The 24,332-nt window shown below is 39.2% G+C and overlaps 1 protein-coding gene across 1 annotated transcript in view; it reads left to right on the forward strand.

Annotated features, from left to right (window-relative positions):
• The window catches only part of WDR1 (WD repeat domain 1), a 51,286-nt gene that overhangs the window by 14,870 nt on the left and 12,084 nt on the right, over positions 1-24,332 (forward strand). Inside the window, exons 4-10 of the mRNA XM_074229792.1 lie at positions 1,111-1,258; positions 3,139-3,319; positions 18,431-18,508; positions 18,873-18,953; positions 19,718-19,951; positions 22,232-22,319; positions 22,931-23,087. Coding sequence (XP_074085893.1) covers positions 1,111-1,258; positions 3,139-3,319; positions 18,431-18,508; positions 18,873-18,953; positions 19,718-19,951; positions 22,232-22,319; positions 22,931-23,087 — 967 coding nt within the window. The remainder of the gene's footprint in view (positions 1-1,110; positions 1,259-3,138; positions 3,320-18,430; positions 18,509-18,872; positions 18,954-19,717; positions 19,952-22,231; positions 22,320-22,930; positions 23,088-24,332) is intronic.

Consider the following 24,332-nt stretch of genomic DNA (forward strand, 5'->3'; position numbering starts at 1 on the left):
CTGTGGTTAACTCACACAAGACTCTCCTCTCAGCTCTAAATTTTTGTTGTGATTCTCTCCCTCTTTCAAATCCCAACTAAGTTCTCCTTTTCTGCAATGAGCCTTTCCTTCTGCTTAGTGCTCCTTCCTCCTGAAAGGATCTCCAGTTTTCCTCTGTAAATCTCCTTCGTACAGAGTTGCCTGTATGTTGTCTCTCCCATTAGACTGAGTTTCTTGAGGTTAAGGATGATTTTTTTTCCTTTGTGTCAGGTGCCATCTATATAAGTAGGAGGTGCTTGCTTACTAAATTCTACTTGACTAGGAGAAACGCCTTCCATTTGGGAGCTTGAGATTCAGACCCCGATCTTCTGACCTCAAATCCAGTGCTGTTGTCTTTAAAACAGGACAGGAGCTTTCTCCACTGAAGTTAGGAGAAGATATTTGGATTTTTTTTTTTTTTTGCAGACTTTTGAATAGCATCTGTTTTCTAAAGTTGGGCCAATGTTTCATGTTAAACTAAACTATTTTATTGCTTCTTGTTCTTCACTTTTCTTCACAGACCATATTCCATAACTCATATGTTTTAAAAATTGCTCTAAATTTTAGGAAGAATGACTTGCAGGAAGGAGGAAAATCTGGTTATTCTCAGCTTATAGAATCATTTTCTTTGTCCCTTTAAATAAAAAAAAGTGACACAATGTCTGAGGGACTTGGATTTTATATCCATACCCTGACTTATATGATGAATGTCTGTTGATGGACCAACTGAGTAACCTCTCAACTTTGTTTCTTTTTTGGTAAAAGGTGATGATGATTGTGCTGCTTACCTTCTGTGATGGGTATGAGGATCAAATTATGTATATGTAAAGACTTTGCAAATGACAAATGAATTCATACCTTCTACCCAAGCTTCTACCTTTTTGTTGCCCCAAGTTCATTGATTTGAAGAAGTGTCTATCCCTTTTTCTGTAGCTTGGCTTAAACCTACGAGGGCTCAGATGCAGTTATTTTTTGCAAAAATTGATCTCAGGATGCCTCCAGGTGACTGGGGCAGATTGTAATATTGATCCTTGTTAAAATGATTTTTCTTCCTCTTCTAACTCCTCAACTCTGAATTTCTTTTCATGACAGATGTCTCTGGGAAGCTTAGAATCTGGGATACCACACAGAAGGAACACATCCTCAAATATGAGTATCAGCCTTTTGCTGGCAAAATTAAGGATGTAGCCTGGACAGAAGATAGCAAGAGGATAGCAGTTGTTGGAGAAGGAAGAGAGAAGTGAGTGACTGGTGGTATACACCCTCCTTGCCTTGTTCTCTCAAGTGTGTAGGTCTTGTTCTTAAGATTTATTAAATATTATTTATTTAAATATTAAATAAAAATATTGAAGTGTTGATACTTAGAAGGAAGAACCATGTACTTCATTTCTTTGGTGTCCCTTACAGAATCTTAGCTTGGTACCTGAATAGAGTAGGCCCTGAGAGAATCGGAGGGTTTTAGCTCTTTAGTACTGGAAGATTCTTACGGATTTAATCCCTTTTTTGCTTTGTTTTTTAAGAGTGAAACTGACTTGCCTACTACTTTTCAGGTTTGACCCATGCCTCTTTTCCCCGCTGCATTGCTTAATTTAAGTTAAATTCACTCTATCCATGAACTTTTTTCCCTTTTTGTCTTATAGCCGCATATTTATACCACATGAAAAGAATGAAATATTTTATTCTTTTGATGTTTTTTTCTTTCCATATAGATTAAAGTTATTTATATCTGTAGAGTATTACCAGTGAGTAGTGATTATAAAATACAATACATAGTATCATTGAATGTCAAGAGATGGGAGAAACCCTTAAGATATCAAGTTAAATCAAGGCCTAGGAAGAGGAATTGCCTGGTCCAAGTCTGTAACACTGGCAGAATCGGAACTTTAAGTCTCTAGAGTCCTAATCTGGCACCTTGAACCATCCCCTTCAAGTAACAGTAATATAAAATTCAAATAAAAAGGAATTCCTGCCTCCTATTGATTGTCTTAGAAAACCACAAGTTAACATTAGGTCATTTGTAACATATTTTTACTGTTCACTTGTTCAAATTTTCCTGTTAACATATAATATGGTTTAGACTGTATGCCAATTTGACTTTGGTCTTCACATTATATGTGACCCTTTTTTCCTTTAACGCCCTTTGTGAAGGTGGTCTAAGTAGTATTCTAAGTGATACAGTAGATGGTTTTTCCTGACTCTCAAGCCAGCTCTCTGAATTGAGAGTCCTGCTTCTGTCCCATGAAGGTCATATCACTTCTGCTGCCTCCTTTGTAAAACAGATGTTAACAGCACCTACCTCCTAAGGTAATCATGAAGATCAAATTTTAATCAGGGGTGTAGGGGGCATGCGTACATGTACACACACACACACACACACACACACACACACTCCTTTTGTTAGCATTATTATTTTTAGTCTCCATTTTTTCAGATGACATAATTGAATTTAGAAAAGAAATAACTTCCAACATGGCTAGTTGACAGCAGAACCAGAGTTCATACCCAGATATAGTCTGACTCTTCACTATTGTAACATTCTGCCTCTGAGAGTGTTTTTGTTTCCCTCATTTGTATGTTATAGATTTGAACAAACCAGCCCCATTTTTCTGTATCTATTATTTTCACCCCGTCCCTTGTCCTGCTAGACAAGAGACCTGTGGTTCAAGTTTGACTTAATGTTCCTGGAAAGCTAGCTATAACCCTGGAGAAGTTACTTCTTTTGTCTCAGTTTCCTGGCTTTTAAAATTGGGGAGTTGGCCTAAATGTTATCCAAAGCCCCTTCTACTTCTAGCATTCCTTTTTTTCATGACAAGTTAGAGGGCCACAGAACTCTAGTTTGGTCTCTTTTTTTCTTAAACTATTTGGAATTTTTAAAAGCATAAAACCTTTCTGTCCTAAGTTAATCATTCTCTTGTGTTAAGCTGAAATAACTGTTACTTTGAGGATTGATTTCTGACCTCAGCAAAGCCAGTGGAGGGAAGTAGAGAAGAGTGAGCCAGTTCTGCTCCTGGTGAAATGGTGGATAGCTTTTGATGGCCTAGCTACAGCTTTGTACAACATGGTCTTAAACAGCTTTCTCATTTGTCTTATTGTCCCATGTTTTGACTGTTTATCTTTAAGGTTTGGAGCAGTCTTCCTTTGGGATACTGGCTCTTCTGTGGGGGAGATAACTGGACATAATAAAGTGATCAATAGTGTTGATATTAAACAAACCAGGCCTTATCGACTCGCAACAGCCAGTGATGACAACTGTGCAGCATTCTTTGAGGGACCACCATTCAAATTCAAGTTCACGATTTGTGTAAGTCAGCTTTTTCCTTTATGGCTGGTTATTCTGAACTTTGGGCATAATCCTAACGGGGGGGGGGGGGCAATAACCAGAATGGAGAAAAGTCAGGAAAATCATTTGATGGAACTTTTTGATTTGTGGGGAGCAGGGAAGCATTTGGGGTTAAGTAACTTACTACACACACAACTACTAAGTTGTCTGAGACTGGAGTTGAACTTGGGTACTCCTGCTGGGCTGGTACTTTATCCACCATACCACCTGGCTGCCTCCCAGAAGTAATGTTTGAAGAAGCAGGGAGGGAAGATAGAATAAGCAGATCCCAGGTTCAAATCCCATTTCTGCTGCTTTCCATCTATGTGACTTTGGGCAAGTTCCTTCACCTACCCTGGCTTCTGGTTTTCCTAGTTTCTTCTCTAGGAAAAAATGGAGGGTTGGATAAGATGATAACAAGATCATTTGAAAGGACTTAGAGTGGGATTTTAAAGCTCATTTGACCAAACCTTATTTTACATAGGACACTGAGGCCCAAAGCTGTTAAGTGAATTTGTAGGAGCCCACAGTCTAGTAAGTGGCAAAACTGGATTCTCTGTGCTGATTCATTTCTTATTATTACTGCATGGTTACCTGAAGGTTGTCATTTGCTCCAGAGAAGAGTGATAGAGAAGGCTGGATTAAAACAGTTTTGCCTCAGACTTTTGGCTCCATTTAAGGAGGACACTAATTTGAAGTGTCTTAGAAAGGCCAAGTTCCTCTTTATTAGGGAGGGTTCTACCAGAAGCTTGGCGGGGGGGGGGGGGGGGGGGGGGGGGGGGGATTCTGCTGAGGAAGTCCTCAAGATGAGAACGTTAGACTAGACATCTTCTCTGCCATTGTGGCTCTGCTTAAGCAGCTCCTGTGCCCTTGGCTAATTGGCAGAAGACTGGTTATTCTGGGAGCAACGTTGGTAAAAGGTCACCCTTCTGTGATACATGTACTGGGATTGTAGAGCTCTAGATTTTTTTTCTTTGTTTTTGAGCGCAACTGAGTATAGTAATTAAGTCCACTGATCTGAACCCACAAAGGGAAGGAAATTACAGGTTTCCTTCCAGAGGAATTCTGAGGCTGTCTGCCAGTTCTTCCTTTTGCACAATTGTGTAAAAACCTCAGAATGTTATTCTTCAACCTCCTAGAGCCATCCAAAATGCAGAGAGAGCCTCTAAATGAGAAGTCACTGCCCTTATTAGGGAATCATTGGCATCAAGGATGTCTTCAAGTGGCAGCCAGATAAGGCCAGTTCATTCCACCTTCCCCCCGCTGCTGGTGTTTACATCTATGTCTCTCGGTTCATCTTGTAGGGGACTTGTAACTAGTTGTTGGCCTTCGCCTCCCTTGTTAGACTGAACTCCATCAAAGCAGAGACTCATCTTGAGCCTTCTTTGTCATCTCCCCATCAAACTTCAGCTGATAGGAGGGCTCATGTTTGACTGACTGCTGCCCATTCGGAAAGACCATAAACCACCTGTTTCTGAAATGGATCGGTGATGGTGGTCTCCCTGCGTCATTCAGTCATATGAGATGCTTGTCCATGACTCTGGGAGCTCTTCAAGGTAGTCCAGCCCCTACCCCAGAGCCCTGCCTTCAACTCTTTTAATAGTTTGAAGAGAACATTTCACCAGCCACATTGCTAGGAGGTCATCTCTTGTTCTCACTGTGCAGTTGCCACCTTGTTGGCTAGACCTGCAGGTCCCTGATGGCAGTGAAGTGGAAAAAATTGGTTGTGGTATCAGTAATATTTGTAGCAACCATTTCAGTAGGGCCTGCTGTGTGCCAGGACTCGGGCTTGTTACTACCATCGTCATCATCCCCTTTTACAGATAAGGAACCTGAAACAGGTAGGGGGCAAGTGACTTGTTAAGGATCAAACAGCTGGAAAGGATCTGAGGTGACTTCAGACCCTGCTCACTGTGCTGGCTAGCCCCCAAAAGACCACCTAAATAGAACAAAAACAAGAGTTGCTCCTGAGTGCACGGACGTGGAGTGCTTGGAGGGAAAAAGTCCCTTAAGATTGAAAAGCCATTGGGATGTCTGGTGGATCTGGTTTTGAGTACTGGCTCTGCCATTTACTTGGCAGTGTGATCTGGGACAAGACTTGAACTCTCTGGTCCTCAGTTTCCTATTTGTGAAAATGTTCTAAAATAGCTTCTAAAATGCTTCTGGCTTTTACTCTGGTCCTGTGAAGGCAGAGGCATGTGGAGTAACTTACTGCCTTCCAAAGAGGCTTCTGGAGTAACCCCCATCCTCCTGCAAGCATTGCCTCAGTTCAGTAGATGTTCATTGGTTCAAAGTGTCTGTAGGAAGGAACTGTGTGGGCCCTGCAAAAGGGAATAAGTGCCAAATTTTAGTTCAGTTGTACCTGGTCTCTGTAGCAGAAAGGAAGTGGCATTCAAAGTCCTTATTTCTTACCTTGTTGGGAAAATGAGCTTTTCTTGATGCAAAGAGGAAGTTTTCCTCTTAACCTTTCTTCCTTTCCCTGCACCACTCCCCAGTTTGCACATGTTCTTGGTTTCAGGTTGTCCCTCAGTTGCTGGAGTCCTGATTCACCTCCTCTAGTGCCGCTGGGCCATTCTTTCTCTCTAGGCTCCAGGGTTCTAAATGTAACTTTAGGACACAAAGTCATTAATCAGAGGAACCCAAACCCTTAGGCCCACAGATAAGAACTGAATATACCCCAGGCTGAATTGGTATCAAGACCTATTTGGTTTAGATTCAAAAGAGCTCCTGAGTTTATTTTTATCACCAGCTTCTCTTTGCCTAGTTAGTGTGCCTTTAAAGTTGGGGGTGACTTTTACAATATAGGAAAGACCTTGATCCAAAGGGTAGATCATTAGCCCTTACCATCTTTCTGCCACCATGATTAGTGTTGGAAATACAAGCAAAGAAGTTAGTCCTGGCCCTCAAGAAACTTCCATCCTAGTGGAAGGAGTCTGGGGAGATCATCCTTCTGAACTTAAATTGAGCAGATATCCCTTGGTCTTTCCCAAACCATGAGGAGGAAGAAACTTCATGATGCTCAGAGGAGACTTTAGAAGATGGAGAAGGACAAGGCAGAGTTTGGATCAAAAGAAATCCTCTTCTGTTGATCACCTCCTTTTGGTTATTAAGAACAACTTTGCTTAGGTTACTGTATCCTGGAGAAGGGACCCTGGTCTCCTGAATCCTCTGCCAACCTGGAGCACTTTAGTTCTCTCATTTGGAATTTCAGCTTTGTCATCTTTAAAATGAGAGGACCAAGTGGGCTGCAGTGGATAGAGGGCCCACTTTGTAGGTTGAAATCCCAGCCATGTGACCTGACCTGGGCAAATCACTTGACATAGTTTTTTCTTGTCTCAACAGTGCATGTAACATTTAAGACACAGGATCTGAATGAGATAATGCCTATTAAGTACCATTTAGGTGATTGCCTTTTTTTTTTATAGAATCTTTCCATTGATAGTCTAAATTCCCTGCTAATGGTTGATACTAAAGCTCAATGGAACCTGAGCTACTTATAATCCCTCTTCTCATTTTAAAGAAGATGGTGTCTCAGTGGAGAATTTTGTAAGGTCATGCAGGTGGTAAGGCTCCCTGGTCTTGGTCCTTTGACTTTAAACCCAGAGTTATATTTTTTTTCACCAAGCCATCTCTGATAGCTTCTTTATTTAGACTATAAAGAAAGAAAACTGAATTTGGACCTTATCTAAATCTGAGTACAAAAACTAAGCCAAACACTGAGTAATTATCATGACTTTAACCTTGGAAGAGAAAATCCCCTTTCTCTTTTTTGTAGAGGTTGGGGCTCTGAGAATGTAGAATTTTGTTATACTCTCCTTCAGTGGTATATTGGTTTTGCTTTTTATATTTATTTTCTTCTATTTGTTTTTATTATAGAAAATACATTTTGTTGGGAGTTTTTCCCTTTTTCCCCCAAAAAAATTTTTTAAAAGATACATCATATTAGAGTGAGTCATGGGGCTTTTGGAATGTTTGGAGATACAGGTGATATAGAAACAAGATATTTTTATTTTTCTTTGTTGAGTAAATGAATTTGCATTTCCAGTTGCTGTAGGCCTGTTTCAGCCAAGCTTCACCCCTGGGGATCAGCCCATGTAAAGATGTGAGTTTCTCTAGAACATTTCAAGGGCATCCATACTTGATGGGAGCTTATCCCTAAGGAGGATTTATCTTGGCATTGTCTTCCTTTGTAAAGAAATGCTATAAGACTGTATAAAACAGTTTTATTTAGCAAAAGATGTAATGGAATCCATTTCCTTGCTACTTACTGAAGGATACAAACTTCTGTCATTTTATTTTATTTTGTTTTATTTATTTATTTTTATTTTTTTGCAAGGCAAATGGGGTTAAGTGGCTTGCTCAAAGCCACGCAGCCAGGTAATTATTGTCTGAGGCTGGATTTGAATTCAGGTACTCCTAATTCCAGGTGCCTCTATCCATTGCCCCACGTAGCCCCCCCCCCCCCTTTTTCAATTACTAGGAAGTCTTTTCCCCAGCAATGTGATAGCTAGAGGTAAATCTGGATGTTTTCTGCCATAACAGAGGGTAGAACCGTTGATTTAAACTGACTCATGAGGTTGCTCTGTTTGGATTTTGCACATTCACACTCTGACTCCCTTGGAACTGTTGAGTAATGTTGGGGGGGAGTCTTGAGATTTAGCAGTTTTCTCTAAATGTGGAATTTCCATGATTCTGCTTAGTCCTTGGAATGCAGTATAGTCACACTTTATGAAAGGAGGCAGAAATTTGTCTTGGGTATTATTAGAGGTGCAACCTTTCCATATAAACAACCTAAACTCAAGCTCTTCAGTCAAGAACTGAGTTGTTTTTTATTTTGGGTGATAGTAGCAAGGGATAACCCAGTCATAAAAAAGATGAGTTCATATTCTTATTTTTGTTGAGGTTTTTTTTTTTTAAGGCAATCCTAAGGTTAGAGAGACATCTTTCCCCTTCCTTGTTAAGCCAGGATTGTGTGTCCTTGAACCAGTCACTTTACTTCTGGATCTCACTTTTCTCTTATAAAGATGGTGGTGGGGCTGGGTAGCATGATCCCTGAGAGTCCTTGCCAGGTATGTCATCTTTAGGAAGGATTGGAGAACCTGTGGTTAGGTAGGCAGCCTTTTTGCAGCTGCTTCTCCTTTTCTGGACCCCTCGGTGTTTTTTTTCTTCACCAGAACAAAATCCTGTCATTTCAGTCTCATATCAGGATTTTAAGAGATCTTCTCCTTGAAACATCCTTGTGATGAGACATGGAGTATAAAGGTTTTATCCCTATGTCATATTAAAGACTTGCCTAAAATTTCACAGATTGTACTTATTGGCCCTGGGATTTTAAATGAATGTCTCCTGTCTCTGGAAACCATTTTATGGTACTTGCCATGTATAAAATGTTTTGTTAGGCTATAGGGAAAGATATAAAATGGAGATAAAGCTTCCTTAAGGAGTTCAGTCAATTAGCACTTTTTAAAAGCTACAGCAGTTATGATATAAAATATTTGTGTAAGTACTGAGTCCCTCATTATTAACAATTGGGTGAATAGTGTGGGGGGTACCATCGAAATTTGGAAACAAAGGACCTGGCTTTACAGATTAGTTCCCATGGGACCTTTTAGGCAGCACCTCAGCCTGTTTTCTCATCTGTAAAAAGAGCAGATTGGCCTAGATGCCCTTTTTTTCCAGCTCTAAATCTATGATCCTTTTCCTCCTATTTCCTTTGAGAAGGGATCTGATCTGGGCAGTTTGGGGGCAGTATCTTTGAGGTACTGCTTGAAGTTGATAAAAATACATTTCTGCCTTCCAAAAAGTGACAGGTAGAAAAATGATAATCTCAGAATCAAAGAAAATACCTTAAAAGGGAAGAAAGAGGTGTCTGTCAGGAAAAGGGAGGAAGTGGCTGAGAGGCTGTCCCAAGACAGAGGCCAGCCTCCTGCTCCTGACTGCCCAATCCTTGGGACATGAAGCCCTTCCTCTGACCAACAGGGCTATCTTTAGCATTTGCTTTTTTTGGTGATTAGGACACTTAAGTATTCAGCTCTGCTGTAAGCTATTTGAGGGAACTCAACGTCAGCCTTGGGCTCATCTGGAATTGAGTCCTGACTACCCTGGCCTGATGGGAAGAGTTTCCTGGAAGGAGCCCCTTGAGGAGAGTGCCTGGAGATCAGCCCCAGGCTGTGAAGTGGACATGTCCAACCGTCATCTGAACTGCCAGGGTCCATTTTCATAGCAGGAAGCTTGGATTTATTTGTAAGCTTGTGTTTCAGGTGGGGAATCATAGAGCTCAAGCAGGAAAGGACTTCAGAAGTGATCTAGGATAAATCTTCCCCCCCTTATTTTATATATGAAGAAACTGAGGCAGACAGATTTTCTTAGAGTGCCAAAGTTAATCATTTAGGCTAGATTTGAATTTGTGTCTTTCTGATACTGCTGCCATTGATATTTCTTTCTGTGGCAATTTTTGCTCCTGAATACAGCATGATGCCCCACTTTGTTATATTGTCTTCCTTATTTATTTAATGGAAATAAGAGATGTGGGTAAGAAAAGAAAATAGCTCCTACATCTTCTATGACTTTTTTTTCCTACTTTGGGGACTGAGTAGAGGTCAACTTGAAGATGTCCACATTTTCCCCAAGATATAGTAATCTTTTTGCCAAGAAGGAACTTTCTTCATCATGATTATCTTATACATACAAGAGTTTTTTTTCTTCAATTCCCTTTTTTGAAACATACCTCTCCCTTCCCCTGCTCATTCCCAAACTGTTGTGGTCTCAAGTTTTCCATTCTGCCTTAAAGGGAAAGTGAGATGACTGAGTTTTTTCCCCCAAGTAAAGCTAGAGCAAAAATAATTTAAATCCCAGGAGCTCTGTGGCTATTAACTGTTGGCCTTATGGGTATAAATAGGGCTTGCATATTTATAATTTGGGTTTAACAACTAGAAATAAGAAAAATATTTTTAAAAATTTCTTAAATCATCAAAGACGTAACTTCCTGGGTCTTCCCTTACTTTATTACCATTTTTAATTTTTTTCTTTGCTAATTTTTGTACTTTGTGCAATTTGCTTTTCTGGTCTTTTTAAGTGAGAGGGTTAGATTATATGACAGTAACTTCTCTAAAGGTAAGCTAGGTAGCTGAGTGAATAGAACTCTAAGCCTATCCTAGTCAGGAATTCCTGAGTTCAAATATAGCTTCAGACACTTAGTAACTGTGTGACTCTGGTCAGGTCACTTAACCCTGTTTGCCTCAGTTTCCTCACCTCTAAAATGATCTGGAGAAAGAAACGACAAACCACTCCCAATATCTCTGCCAAGAAAACCCCAAATGGGGTCCCAAAGTATGAAATGGCTGAACAAGAAACTTCCCAAGGCATCAGGAGGAATACAGAGGCCAATCTATTATCTGTGACTTGCTAAGAACTTCAACATTTTAAGTTTCTTTACTGATTAGAATTCTGTAACAATAATCTTTTCCAGGGTTGGCTCTAATTTTATGGCCATGGCCCACCAGTTTCTCCCTGGGCTCCTTGGTAGCCGTTATCACCTAGACTTCCTGGCTTAAGTAAGGAAGAATTCATTTGAAAAGCAAAAAAAAAATTTGATAATTAAAGGGAAGATAACAGGATGTTATAGATGTGGTGGGAGAGGAGGCTAAGTATTCAAAAGCCTGCATTCTAATCTAGAACTTGTATGAACTCACTGCCTAACTTGGACTAAGTCCATTCACTTCTTTGGGTCTGAAAGGGTCCTTCCAAGAACTAGGCAGCCAGGAAGCTGGATCAGGACTGGAGTCTTAAGTCCCTGAGCCCATCAAGTCTCTGTAGCTTTCCTGCTTTTTAAGGAAAAAAGCAGCTTAGCCTATGAGGAAGAGAGCCTCAAGATCTTTTCTTAGCTCTTGATTTTCTTTTCTTAACTAAATCTCTTTTCATAGCAGATTGTCCCACTTATCTTTAAGGTATAGCATGTTGGCCTTCAAAAAGAGTGCAGAGCATGGCCTTTTTCCACAACAAAAGAATAGTAAATGTCTTTTCTTTTTCCTTCATGATTCTGCCCGAATTTTTTTGCACGCTTCAGGTTTCAGAAATTCTGTTTGATTTATTCCTTGTTACAATCCTGTTAAGTAGATAAAGCATAAGCAGTGAATTATTCCTGTTTTATAACCAAGGAAACAGCCTCTGAAGCTGAGCAATTTCTTCCTAATCTAGCCCCCTCCTCCATTTCCAATCTTTGACTCCTTTCCCCCCTTCTGTATGTTCTTCAGACAAGTGACACTGGCCTCCCGGGCTCCTCCACCAGCAAGTCTTTCCATCTGTCCACTCAGATTTTTTTTCTTTTTTCTTTTCTTTTTTTTTTTTAGGATTTTGCAAGGCTAATGGGGTTAAGTGGCTTGTCCAAGGCCACACAGCTAGGTAATTATCAAGTGTCTGAGGCTGGATTTGAACCCTGGTACTCCTGACTCCAGGGCCACTACACCACCTAGCTGCCCCAGTAGGTAGTTATTCTGACCAAAGAGTAAGATTGACCCTAGAATTACCAACTGCTTGCCACTCAGTCCAGAGCAGTGTGGTGCAATGAAAACTCTGGATGAAGAAGGGAAGAGACCCAGTTCCTCAGCAGTCTGACTTTGGAGACTCTTGTTTCACCTGGCTGGATTTCAGTTTTTTCATGTGTAGAAAAATGGGTTGAGTGGAGATGAATGCCACTGGTCTTTCCTTACCTCTCAATCATATAGTTTATTTTCACCCTTCTAGAAGTCTGTAGTTTTCCCCACCACCCAGAGCACTTTTCAATGACAATAGAATATACTTGAGGTTCTGAAGTGTTTTCTTTTTTTATATGGTGTTGTTTCTTGGTGAGGAAGAAAAAACCTCTCCCCTTTCCTTAATGTGGAACCCACTCATGACAAAAGGGGGGGAATGAAGAATAAATTCTTAATATAACAATCTCAATTGACAATTTCTCTCTTTATTATTCCCCTACTTCCCAGATATGCCTAGAAAAAGGGTTTTGTTTCATTGGGGGGGATCTTTTTTTTTAAGTTACTCAAAATTGCTATTTATTATCCTTTCATTTCCATTGTTGTAGCCATTTTTAGTCTACTTTGATTTCTCTTCATATCTGTGCAGACCAGTCTTTCCCCATTTCTCCAAATTTCTCATATTCATCATTTATTTAGCATTTATTTGCCGTTTTCAGCAATTTTCGAACAAATAGGGAGGCAAGTGAAGTGCACAGTGGAAGGAGCAGTGCTTCTGGATCCAGAAAAACTGGATTTAAATTCCCTCCAATGCCACCCATGTGACCTTGGACAAGTCCCTTAAGCCAGATTCCTCATCTGTGAAATGAGAGGGAGACCTGGCTTGGATTAAGGCCATTTTGGTCCATTCAGATTCTAGTTCTAGAGCTAGTTCTTTGACAGCACTGAAGACTGTTAATATTTGGGGGGGTATAATCGAGCTTTGTTTCTGACTTTGAATTCTTTGGAATGTGACTCCCGCTATTATGAGGTCACAGAGTTAAATGATATATATATATATATATATACACACACATACACACACACACATTTACATATATACATATATATGTATATGTGTGTGTGTGTGTGTGTGTGTGTATAAATGGTTGCTCTGGTTCACATCTTCACCAACAGGGTAGGCCTACCATCACATAGGTAAAACCCAAAAGTTGTTAATACCTACATTTCTGTTAGTATTTGTGAGAATGGGGGGTTGGTAATCTTATATGGTCACCTGAAGTTTGCATTTCTTTTGAAAACTTGGTATCCTTTAACAATTTTATTATTGGTGAATGACTATTAGTGTTGTGTATTTGTTCCTTATCAATCTTGGGTTTTTTAAAAAAAAAATTGTTTCTGGTGTAGACCTGTGATAACATTTATGTGAAATTGGAGTGTGCCACATAGTTAATTTAATTTGTGATTTTATTTTGTTCAACATTTCTATTGTATTTTAAACTGGATATGACTGGAAGTTAGACAAATATTTGATTTTATGCTGTCTTACAGCCATTGTATAATAAAGAAATGTCTATTGTTTGAATAAAAACTTTTAAAAGTAAGTTGGACAGGGGCAGCTAGGTGGCACAATGGATAGAGCACTGGCCCTGGAGTCAAGAGGATCTGAATTCAAATGCAGCCTCAGACACTTAATTGCCTAGCTGTGTGACCTTGGGCAAGTCACTTAACCCCACTGCCTTAAATAAATTTCTTTAAAAAGTAAGTTGGACAGCCCTGATTTGGAGGAAGGCAGAAGCTAGAAATTGGGAGGAGGCAGAACTTAATGATAAATCAAATTAAGAGTTTGTAGGGTAGCACGATAGCATAGATAAAACCTTTAGCTAATGGTTTTTTGGGGGGAAATAAAATGCTATTATAAAAGTCAGAAAGATCACAACAAATGAAATAAAGGAAATTATTAGAAGCAATTTCACTTAATCATGTACCCTAAAACCTGACGTTTGTGTCCCTAGCAATAGAACATTAAAATAAAAAGTTTAAGTAATTCATTGTCAGAAATATTGAAGAAACCATAAGTGAATTGGGGGGGGGGCAGCATTTAGAAGTGATTTCTATCTATCAAACATTTGAAGAAAGGTAGGAATTCTGAGATAATGCACCCTAGTTGTGCTTTGGAAGTAGGGGCAAAAGTCTATGGGAAGATGTGAAAGTATGAGAAAATTATATGGTTTAGTAGAATTATCTATTCATTGTGCCACTCACCTGCCTCTAAAGCTTCTCTGGATTTGAGATGTTTGGTATTTGAGTGACATCATCATCATCCTCCCCCTCCTGATCCTCTTATACCTCCTCCTTGACCCTGTGCCCCAGAAGCTGATGGTCTAGTTGAGAGTTAACAATTAAAGCTCCTCAGGAGTGGAATTGACTGTATCCTCTTAGAAGGTGTGACATGAGATTACTTTGGACTGGGGACACCCTGAAGGTGGAATCTGAGCTGGACCCTAAAATATCTAAAATTTAGCCCCAGGGTGAAGCTACATTGTGATCCAGAACATGAGAAATAGGCAACTTTGGGGTGGGCTCAGTGAATCACCAAGTAATCTATCTAGTTCAGGTGGCACAAAGGGCTAGTGTGGCATGATGGGAGTTGAGGCCAGGAGAAAGTCCAAGTAAATGTAAGACTAATGGACTTGGGGTAATAATTGAAGATAGAAGCATGTGGATTTATGCTTGGAGAAAATCAGCTTGTGGCTGGCATACTATTGGGGAGAGAAGCTGAGTGCCCACTATATTAGGGAAGCCCTGGTTTAGTTGCAGAGCTTCCCTGCCCCTTCATCTGGGTCTAATGATAGATTTCTGTGGAAGGTTTTTGTCAGGGAACAAGTATTCATTAAATGTTTATTGCATGTATTGCCCAAACATAGTTCCTTACGATGTTTTTCTATGCTGTCTTGTTTTAGGAAATGTGGGGTTTTTTTTCCTTTTTTTTGTAATGTTTAATATATAGTAGGTTTTTTCTTTTTTTTTTTTTTAAGGTTTCTATTGGTTTTTTTCAGTTTGGGTTTTTTTTTTCTTTTTGGAAAGGCAATGGGGTTAAAGTGGCTTGCCCAAGGCCACACAGCTAGGTAATTAATTATGAAGTGTCTGAAGCTGGATTTGAATTCAGGTACTCCTGACTCCAGGACCAGTGCTCTATCCACTGCGCCACCTAGCCACCCCTAGTAGGTTCTTAATAAGTATTGGTCTGAATTAGTTTCATCTCCTATCTTCCCTATGATTTAAGAAAAATTTTATTTTCAACTTCTTAAATGAGAGGCATTCCATAATGTTACAAGAAAAAATATACATGAAATTAAATCTCCTGTGTAGGAGTTGAAATGATAGGGTTTCCAAGGACAAAGTTTTCCTTACAGGAGACTTTCCTTTCAGAAGAAACAGTGTTATGTATTATTGTAGAGCAATGGTATCACACTCAAATAGAAACATAATGTGACTTCTTTGAAAGGTTATTTTAGGCTTCATATATTGAAAATTGTACTTTGAATAATAAATTCTGTTCCTATGTCTTATTTACTCACTTGGTTAATTTTTCCAACAGCAAGTTTCTCTTTTTTCCTATCACCACCCCCAAAATAAACAACTAACCAAACAGTGAACCTTTATAGTAAAGGAAAAACATCCAGGCAAAAACCATTCCACTGAAGTTATCAAACTTGATTTGTTCTTTTTTTAAGACTAGTTTAAATAATTTATTAGTTTAGTGGCATAAATATGAACCCTACTGTTTACAATTTAAATGTAATTTGGACAAATTTCAAATGCTTTTATTATGAATTGAAAGAATACTATGAGAATTTCCATTTAAAATAACCAAAAATGGATAAGATAGGTGGGAGCTAACCTGCTATACCATTCATGAAAGATTTCTATAAATAATACAATGTACTTTTGATTGAAATAAAAGGAGACAAACAAATTCTTGTTTGGGCTGTTCCAACATAATAAAATGGCGATATTACTGAAATAACTTACTAATTTATAATGTACTATTCACGTTAGCTAAAGTGGAGATAAGTTGTTTAAAACCACACAAGATCATAAAACTCTTTTGGAAAGGAAACAAGATTTAGACAATCTCTTTAGAACAGCTCCTGCTCCATTAACTCTCACAGTCCCCCCCCCCCCCAATATGCATTTGTGTGCATACACATATGACTCAGGAGAGAAGCAGTCAGGGGATAGTAAGTTTTTAAAAGATTGGCAACTATAACTGACTCATGAGAAAGTGTTGAAAATTAATGGTTAAAAAAGACAAATGAAAATGGGAGGTTTGGGCTCTATAGTTTGACTGCAAAGATGGCAGTCTCTACTAATGGAGTTGGGAAGGAGACCAGTCACTCTCGATAGCTTTTGGAGTTACCCCCCCCCCCAAAGTAGCTAAATGGGTTAAGCCCCCTTTTACACAAGGAATAGAATAAATAATAATACCTAACGTTTATAGAGAGCTTACTATGTGCTAAGCACTCAACTTTATGATTTGATTGACAACAATCCTAGGAGGCAGGTCCTTCTGTTATCTACATTTTACTCATGAAGAAACCAAAGCAGACAGGTTAACGGATTTGTCCTGGATCACACAGCTAGTAGGATCTGACGTCAGATTTTTAACTCAAGAGGTCTGAGTGATGGAAAGACCAGAGAGGGTTCTGAAAAAGAGATAATAAACACATCCTCTCTCGTGGTGGAAAAATAGTATAAGAGTTGTCAATGTGGCTGTATAATATTTTATGTATTTTTTTTTTGCTTAGTTTTTCTTTACCACAAGGAAGAGAGTTTAGTTTGTAGTGGGGAATGACTGTGATGTCCAGATATCAGAAATCAAAAGTTTTCTTGGAAGTCAGAGGATCTTCAAGATGACAGGAACCTTACAGGTCATCTCCCAGCTCTTAATGTACAACAGAAATCCCATGGCATCCCCAACAAGTGACCTAAAGATCTCCAGTGTCAGTGAATGATGATGAACTTGCTATTTATTGGAACATATAGTTCATTTCATTTTTGAATAATTCTAATTGTTAGGAAACTTAATTGTATTAAGCCTAAATCTACCCCCTCTGATATCTAACCATCCCCAACACTTGGTGAAACAATGTAGTCAAAAGAGCCATGGACTTTGAACCAGGAAAGATCAGCCTCTAGCATTTATTATTTTAGAGAACCATTGGGAATCTTTTAACCTGTTAGTGATTATAAATAAATCTTACAAATCTACCTCACAAGGTGGTTGTGAGAGTTAAATGAGATAAGATATATTGGTTGAGTTTTTGTCCTTCCTGATGGAAGAAGGCTAAAATGACAACAGTGTGTTAGAGACAAGTTACAGTGTCTCTGCCTGTGGCTGATCAGAACAACATGAGCTCAGAATGCTCCACCACAGGTGGGGCACAAATAGTCCAGATGAACACCTGGAGTGGGTGTTCTAAGCTTACACATCTCACATTTCCTTTGAGCTGCTTCAATTCTGCCTTGTTCATAAAGCCCAGCACCCTCTCTGATGAGGGCATTCCATGCTGGGCAGTCCTGTGCCAGGGTGTCTGTGTATCACTTCTTCCAACACACTTGCTCTCTGTGAGCTCTCTATAAAATTGTCTTTTTGGCAAGCATACATTTGGCATTTACAAAGTGATTGTGAAATTCAAATAAGATGTGTAGTTCTTTGCGATTCTGTGTAAATATCTTATTAATGGGTTCTCCCAACCCCCTCATCTTCAAAAAAGAAAAACGTTTGTTTGAATTCTTTGGAACTGAGAATATACTTTTAACACAGTCATCACTAGTAATTTGATTCCTAGGCTAGTCCACAAAAACCTTTCTCCATGAAAACTATTATTTATAGTTCCAGTACACAGTTGCTAAAAATCTCTCTTTTGCTGGTTAGCTGGGGACTATCTAACTACAGATAACATGATTTGTACCTGTAAGGAAATAGATTCTTTGGAACAGTGGCAACACTTTGAATTAGTTTTCTTTTTCCTCCGCCAATTAGCATTAATTAACCATCGGCTTTGGTAATTAAGATAAAAGAGGCCAAATTACTGAAGTCTTGGCCAAACACCCAACATCAACCAGTCTTTAGTTAGAGACAATAGAGGCAGGGAGTAGCTGTGAGAGGAACTTGTGAATGGTTTTTGGGGGGAAATGCTTCTTTAGGTAGAAGTTTTTGGAGACTTAGTTGAAAAGCAATACAGCTGAAGCCAAAAGATGTGCCATCTCTATTACTGACTCCTGATATTGAACAAGTTAACATCATCTTTGTGTATTCAGTTTCTTTTCCTGGGTAACAAGAAGCTTGGATTGGATTCTCTTTCTTAAGTCCCTTCCACCTCTATCATTCTACATAGTCTGTATACAGGGGGGACCTTGTAAAATTCTTTAATTAGAGCTGTTTTCTAGCTAATGGTGAATCTCATAGTAAGGCCCAGTTATCTTTAAAACCATTCTCAATTCTCTTGTGATTGAAGTGTGATGACCACAAAGCTTTTTTTTATGCTAATTTAAAACTTTTAAATTTTAACTTAATTCTAGGTTTCTAAAATCTTCTAAACTTGAATGTTTTCTGCAGGACCACGGCCGATTTGTCAACTGTGTTAGGTTCTCTCCAGATGGTAATAGATTTGCCACAGCAAGTGCCGATGGCCAGGTAACTTGCCTTGCTTCCTTATTAGAGAAAATACAACTTACTTTTAAAAAACTGTCATTACTTTCATAAAGTTATTGTTTTCTTTAATTAAGAAATTTAAGAATAAATCTTTTTCTTTCTAGTTGGAAAACCTCTGTGATATGCTTAGTGTATCAGTAAGATAGTTAAGACACAAATATTTCGATTTTACATAATGTGAAATTCAAATTCTTACATGTTGCACATATTTGAGGGAATTACTTCTTATTAGGGAGTTCAGATTAGGTCATCTCTTAAGTGTAATGATGAAGGAATTTAAGAGTAATCTAAATCTTATTTTAGGACCCTACTACTAACGTGACTTACTTTTGTTTTATCTTACAAGATTTTCATCTATGATGGAAAGACTGGAGAGAAAGTTTGTGCACTAGGAGGAAGCAAGGCTCACGATGGGGGAATTTATGCTGTAAGTACTACATTTTTCAGTTGTATTAATTTTTGGAAGGTTATGAAAGCTGTATTCTGACAATAGAATACAACTTTGAGAGAATTAAATAAGATATGAAAAGATGACTGGGGGCTGAGAAGGCTGAATTCCAATCCCAGCTCAACTCTTTCACTGGCCTAGGCCTCTTTTTTCCTCCTTAAAATGAGTTAAACTTGAATTTGCAATAGTAGTTCTTAAAGTATGAAGTTAGAATCACCCTCTCTGGGTTCAGGAGTCTACACAGTTAAAACATTTCGAAATGATCGCATTTGGGGCAGCTAGGTGGGTCACTAGCCCTGGAGTCAGGAGGACCTGAGTTCAAATCCAACCTCAGACACTTAATAATCACCGAGCTGTGTGACCTTGGGCAAGTCACTTAATACCATTGCAAAATTTTTTTAAAAATTTAAAAAAAATTTAAATAATAAAACATTTAAATTTTTTATGCATTAAATGTCAGTAAATATAACCCTCAAAATCAAAAGCTGCTTGAGGATCATCACTAATTTTAAAATGTCTGAGGAGACCCTGAGACCAAAATGTTTATGATGCACAGGTGATTTTTTTTTCAAAGTGCAATTGGAACTATGTTCCCCCACCCTGGAGGGTGCTCTAAAGAGGACACTGATGTGATCAGCCATGGGTTGGACTTGGGGCACCTCTGAAGTAGCTGATAACTCATTATAGGCTTTTGGGAATCATAGACCCATTTTTAATACAACAGTTCATTCTTGACTTTGTAGATTAGCTGGAGCCCCGACAGCAGCCATTTGCTTTCTGCTTCTGGAGACAAAACTTCTAAGATTTGGGATGTTGGTGCTAGCTCAGTGGTCAGTACATTTAACATGGGCTCCAACGTGTTGGATCAGCAGCTGGGATGCTTGTGGCAGAAGGACCACTTAATAAGCATTTCTCTTTCTGGATATATCAACTACCTGGACAAAAACAACCCCAACAAGCCACTCCGAGTTATCAAGGTAAAGGACTGCCCTGGGACAGTGGCATTTAAAGCAGAGGAATTCCTTTCTTCTCCCCTTCTATCCCAAGAGAACCTGAATGTTTCAAGTAGCTTTAGGGCATTTCCACCAGCAAGGTCCTACAGTTGTTCTCTCTTTAATTATTTCCTTTTATTTCTTCCTTGGTTGTTTATTCATTTTTGTCTTCTTTTTGTCTCCCCAGTTAGTCCCTTGAGGGCAAGCAATGTCATTTTGCCTTTGTATCTTCAGATATACTTAGCCCAGTATATAGTAGAAACTTAATAAATGTTTGTTAACTTGGCAATTCTAGATCCTGGAAAATTTTAGTTCCCCCCTTTCAAACTAAATCTTATAGTTAATCATTCTAAACAAGCCAATCTTTCATTCAATTTCAATAAACATTGTCTGTTCAAGTAAACATAATTCTCTACTGAGATGGATGGATAAATGGAAGGAAGAAAGAATTTATTAAGCTCTATTAAGTGCCAGTCCCTGGGAATGCAGATGGAAAAATTGAGAACTCTTTACACTTGAGAATTGTAATATAATTGAGAAAGCTAACACATTACAGGAATTTCAGGTGTTGGGAAAATTGGAAGTCCTCCAGTTGCAACAGAGTATAGTTGGCAAAATCCCAGGGGTCCTTAGGTTGCTGAAGCAGGCCAGGTGATGGTGCAAGGCCTCCTGGATGAGTTTTGCAGTAATTCACTTTAGACATATGAAGGATGACTTGAGCCAAGTACTTGGGAGAGAGAAGACGAGGCAGTAATTTTAATTTGATTAAGAAGGGACAAAAAAGAGGACCTAGGGATTAGTTTAAGTAAAAGCATGGAGTTAAGAAAGCTCAGGATTTTGTTAGGAGGTCAGATTTTAGCCAGAAGGATAAAAAGCATGAAGGGAAACCAGTATGAGACAGAACTAGAAAGGCCAGACAAGACCAGACTTTGAAGGGCAAAGAAATTTGACCTTTAGTTGGTAGGTCATTGATGATTTTAGCTGAGGAATATCTTCTTCAAAAATAGGATTGACTTATTTGGGCCCTTGACAAAATCTCAGGTCCTTAGGTCACAGATCTTCCCCTTAGTTTACTGTTTAAACAGTTATTAGTGAATGACAGATGTGGAATGTTTGAGCCCCATCTAGTAAGTGATTGAAGGCCAACCTATACAATTAGAAATTAAAATCCAGTTTGGATGATGGGGTTGAGGAGAATTCCTAGAGAAATTTAAGTTAGCTGGTATGTCCAGTCATCCTATACTTCTTAGGATCCATAGGACTCTCCCATGTCATCAAAATGGGCATTTCTTCCCTTTCCATCTCTATCCCTTTAAGCCAATGTGATTCACAAATAAGACTGAAGCTCTTCAAGAAATCCTGGTGTGCCAGATCATCACTTAAGGGGTTGCTGATCCTGGTTGTTAGCCAGCACTCTACTGGTCATGATGCCAAGCTAAAACAGTTGAGTGGCTGGTTCTAAGCACGAGGGTCCCCAGTCAGCAAGCTTCTCCTTAACTTAGGAGGTTGGCGCACATGATCCAAATGCAGTTTTGCTTATTGTTTATTGAGGCAGATCAAATGCTCAAGCTCTAGTGTTAGAGTACTGTATCTCCCCCCCCCACCCCCCATCAGAGTTTAGTAAGCTCAAGGATTTTTAAACCCTTGAGGTTGGGGGTGGATTATTTGTTTTTTCAATTCTTATATTGTACATTGATTGACTCAGGACATGGGATACTTTGTATACATGATATGATTTCTCTTCCCTCTCCTCTATCCACTCGTTCCCCCCCCCCCAAAAGAAGAACCAAAAAATCCAGCTATCCATAAATATTTCTAATGGCCAACACAATGGAATTGTGTAGATTCAGTTCTCACACTGAGCAGAAACAGGAATGTAAATGTGAATTAAATGATTTAATGGTTTTGTAGGAGTCTTAAGTTGATAAGTAGACCTGATAAAAATCTGATTTGGACCATCTGGTCAGTTCTCTGGCCAATAACTCCTCAAATTTGGAGACCTCTGCATTCTAGGACAGTGCTTCATTGTAGGACTGCCTTCTCAGCATGTCTTTATAAACCATTGACATTAGAGACTTTTGTGTATAAAATTCCAAGAAGACACTGGTTTTTGGAACACATTCAGGAGAAAGTACTTTCCTGGAATGTGTTCATTCTCTCCTCTTCTCCCCCACCCCTAAAAAAAATTAATTTAGAGAGGAAAAAAAAGACTAGCCGACAATGTTCATAGCTCAGCTTACTCTGGTCCTATTTTTTCCTTTACAGGGCCACAGTAAATCAATCCAGTGCTTGACGGTTCATAAAAACGGTGGTAAATCATACATCTATTCTGGGAGCCATGATGGACACATTAATATCCTTTCGAAGATGAACTGATTTCTTGAGCCCCAGCATTCCTACTCTTTCTTATATTTTGTGTCCCTAGAGTGATGAAGAGACATCAGCTTGCCAGGTTATCTAGTCGACTGTTATGTGATATAATGGAACAAGCACCAGACCTGGAATCAGAGCTTGGTTTCAGTCTCAGATGTTCACCTTGGGAGTCATTGAACCCTTCCCCCCCTCCCACCTCATTTGTTCAACTGTAAAGGAGGGGTGAGGGTTGAAGAGCTGAAATTACATGCCAAAGCTTCACTTTTAGTCTATCAGAAATTTCCTTTCTGTTTCAAATTCTCTTCCATGTTAATAACCACCACTGGGAATTAGCAAGTAAGAGGAAATGGATTTGCCTCATCTAATCCTACAGAGCATAATATTGGTGAGCAGCTGTAACAGGGCTCATGTTTGTCTTGTCCTTATCTTGCAATCATCTTTGATCAAGGCCTCCACCTGTCAGATGTAAGATACTGCTAACCTGGCTGGCTAGGAAAGAGCTCCAAACTTTAAGTCAGGGGAATCCATTTGCTGATATATGCCTTCCAAAACAGTAGTTTAACTGTTTTTTCCCTTAAACATACTTTTCACATTATTGGGATTCTGAGACTGGGGAGAATGATTCCTTTGCTGGGAAAGGACACACCAATCAGGTATCCAGGATGACTGTGGACGAGGCCGATCAGCTTGTCAGCTGCAGCATGGATGATACTGTGCGCTATACCAATCTTATCCAGAGGGACTACAGGTTTGTGGGTCTCTAGCATCTAGGAACCTAAGTTTGTTTTGTTATTGTTCAGTTGTTTTAATTGTGTCTGACTTGCTGTGACCCCACTTGGGGTTTTCTTGGCAGGTACTAAAGTGATTTGCCATTTCCTTCTCCAACTCCTTTTACAGATGAGGAAACTGAGGCAAACAGGGTTAAGTGACTTATCCACGGTCTCACAGTTAGTATCTGAGACCGAATTTGAACTCGGGAAGATGAGTCTTCTTGACTCCAGGGCTGGCACTGTATCCACTGTGTCATCTAGCTTCCCCTCAGGTGTGTAGATGTCTTTGACTTCTAGAACTGTAAGGAATTGTCCCTAGTTTGGAGAGACACTGAGACTAAGATAGAACAGGTTAGTCCCTGGCCTGGTGAAGTTTGTGTTCTGCTGAAGAGGGTACAATACACACATGTGCACGCATGCACATAACATAAACATAATTCATAAACATTAAGTGCCTATGAACATGCATGTGTATATACCTGTTTGGATGCACACAGCTATATATACATTTGTGTCATGCAAGAGAAAGACATTAACAAAGGAAAAGCTTCATGTCTGTAATTTATGTCATGATTGGATGAATGACGGACCAGAAGCAAAGAATAATCCAAATGGACCATTGTCTGTTGACTCAAGACAGGGCTCAGCATGCTTTGACCCCAGAGCCCAATCTAGCCTTCTGCCAATGAGCTCAGAATTATTTTTTAGTTAGAATTTTATTTTAAAATGAAAAAAGCATTCTGAACTTGCTAATCATGTAAAAGCAGGCAACAAAATTACAGGCTGATTTGTTGACCCTTGAACTAAGTTATAAAAGGGGACTTGGTGGAAGATAGATGTGAGACATGGAAGGCTGAAAGGAGAAAGTTGGCTTTAGAATTAGGACAACCAGTTATATCTCTGGCACCTCGTTATGTATGATGCTGGACATATCACTTGACTTCTCAGCACCTTATTCAGTTCTCTAAAACCATACATTGCTGAGAAAATACCTAATTGCATTGGGGGGGGTAGACCTTTAAACTACTTACACAATAGATCCAGAAAAAAAATAATAAAAAGGCATAGAATCCAGAGGATAGTAGTGTCCCATTCTACTCTGGAGTTCAATTTTGGGTGCTCCATTTTAGGAAGGACAAGCAGGATGGCAAGGGGACTGGTGAACATGTGATTGGATGGGGTGCTGAAGGGATGGTAGATATTTAACCTAGAGAAGAGACTTG

Source organism: Macrotis lagotis, chromosome 3 (genome assembly GCF_037893015.1).
Source record: "Macrotis lagotis isolate mMagLag1 chromosome 3, bilby.v1.9.chrom.fasta, whole genome shotgun sequence".
NCBI classification, from domain to species: Eukaryota; Metazoa; Chordata; class Mammalia; order Peramelemorphia; family Peramelidae; genus Macrotis; species Macrotis lagotis.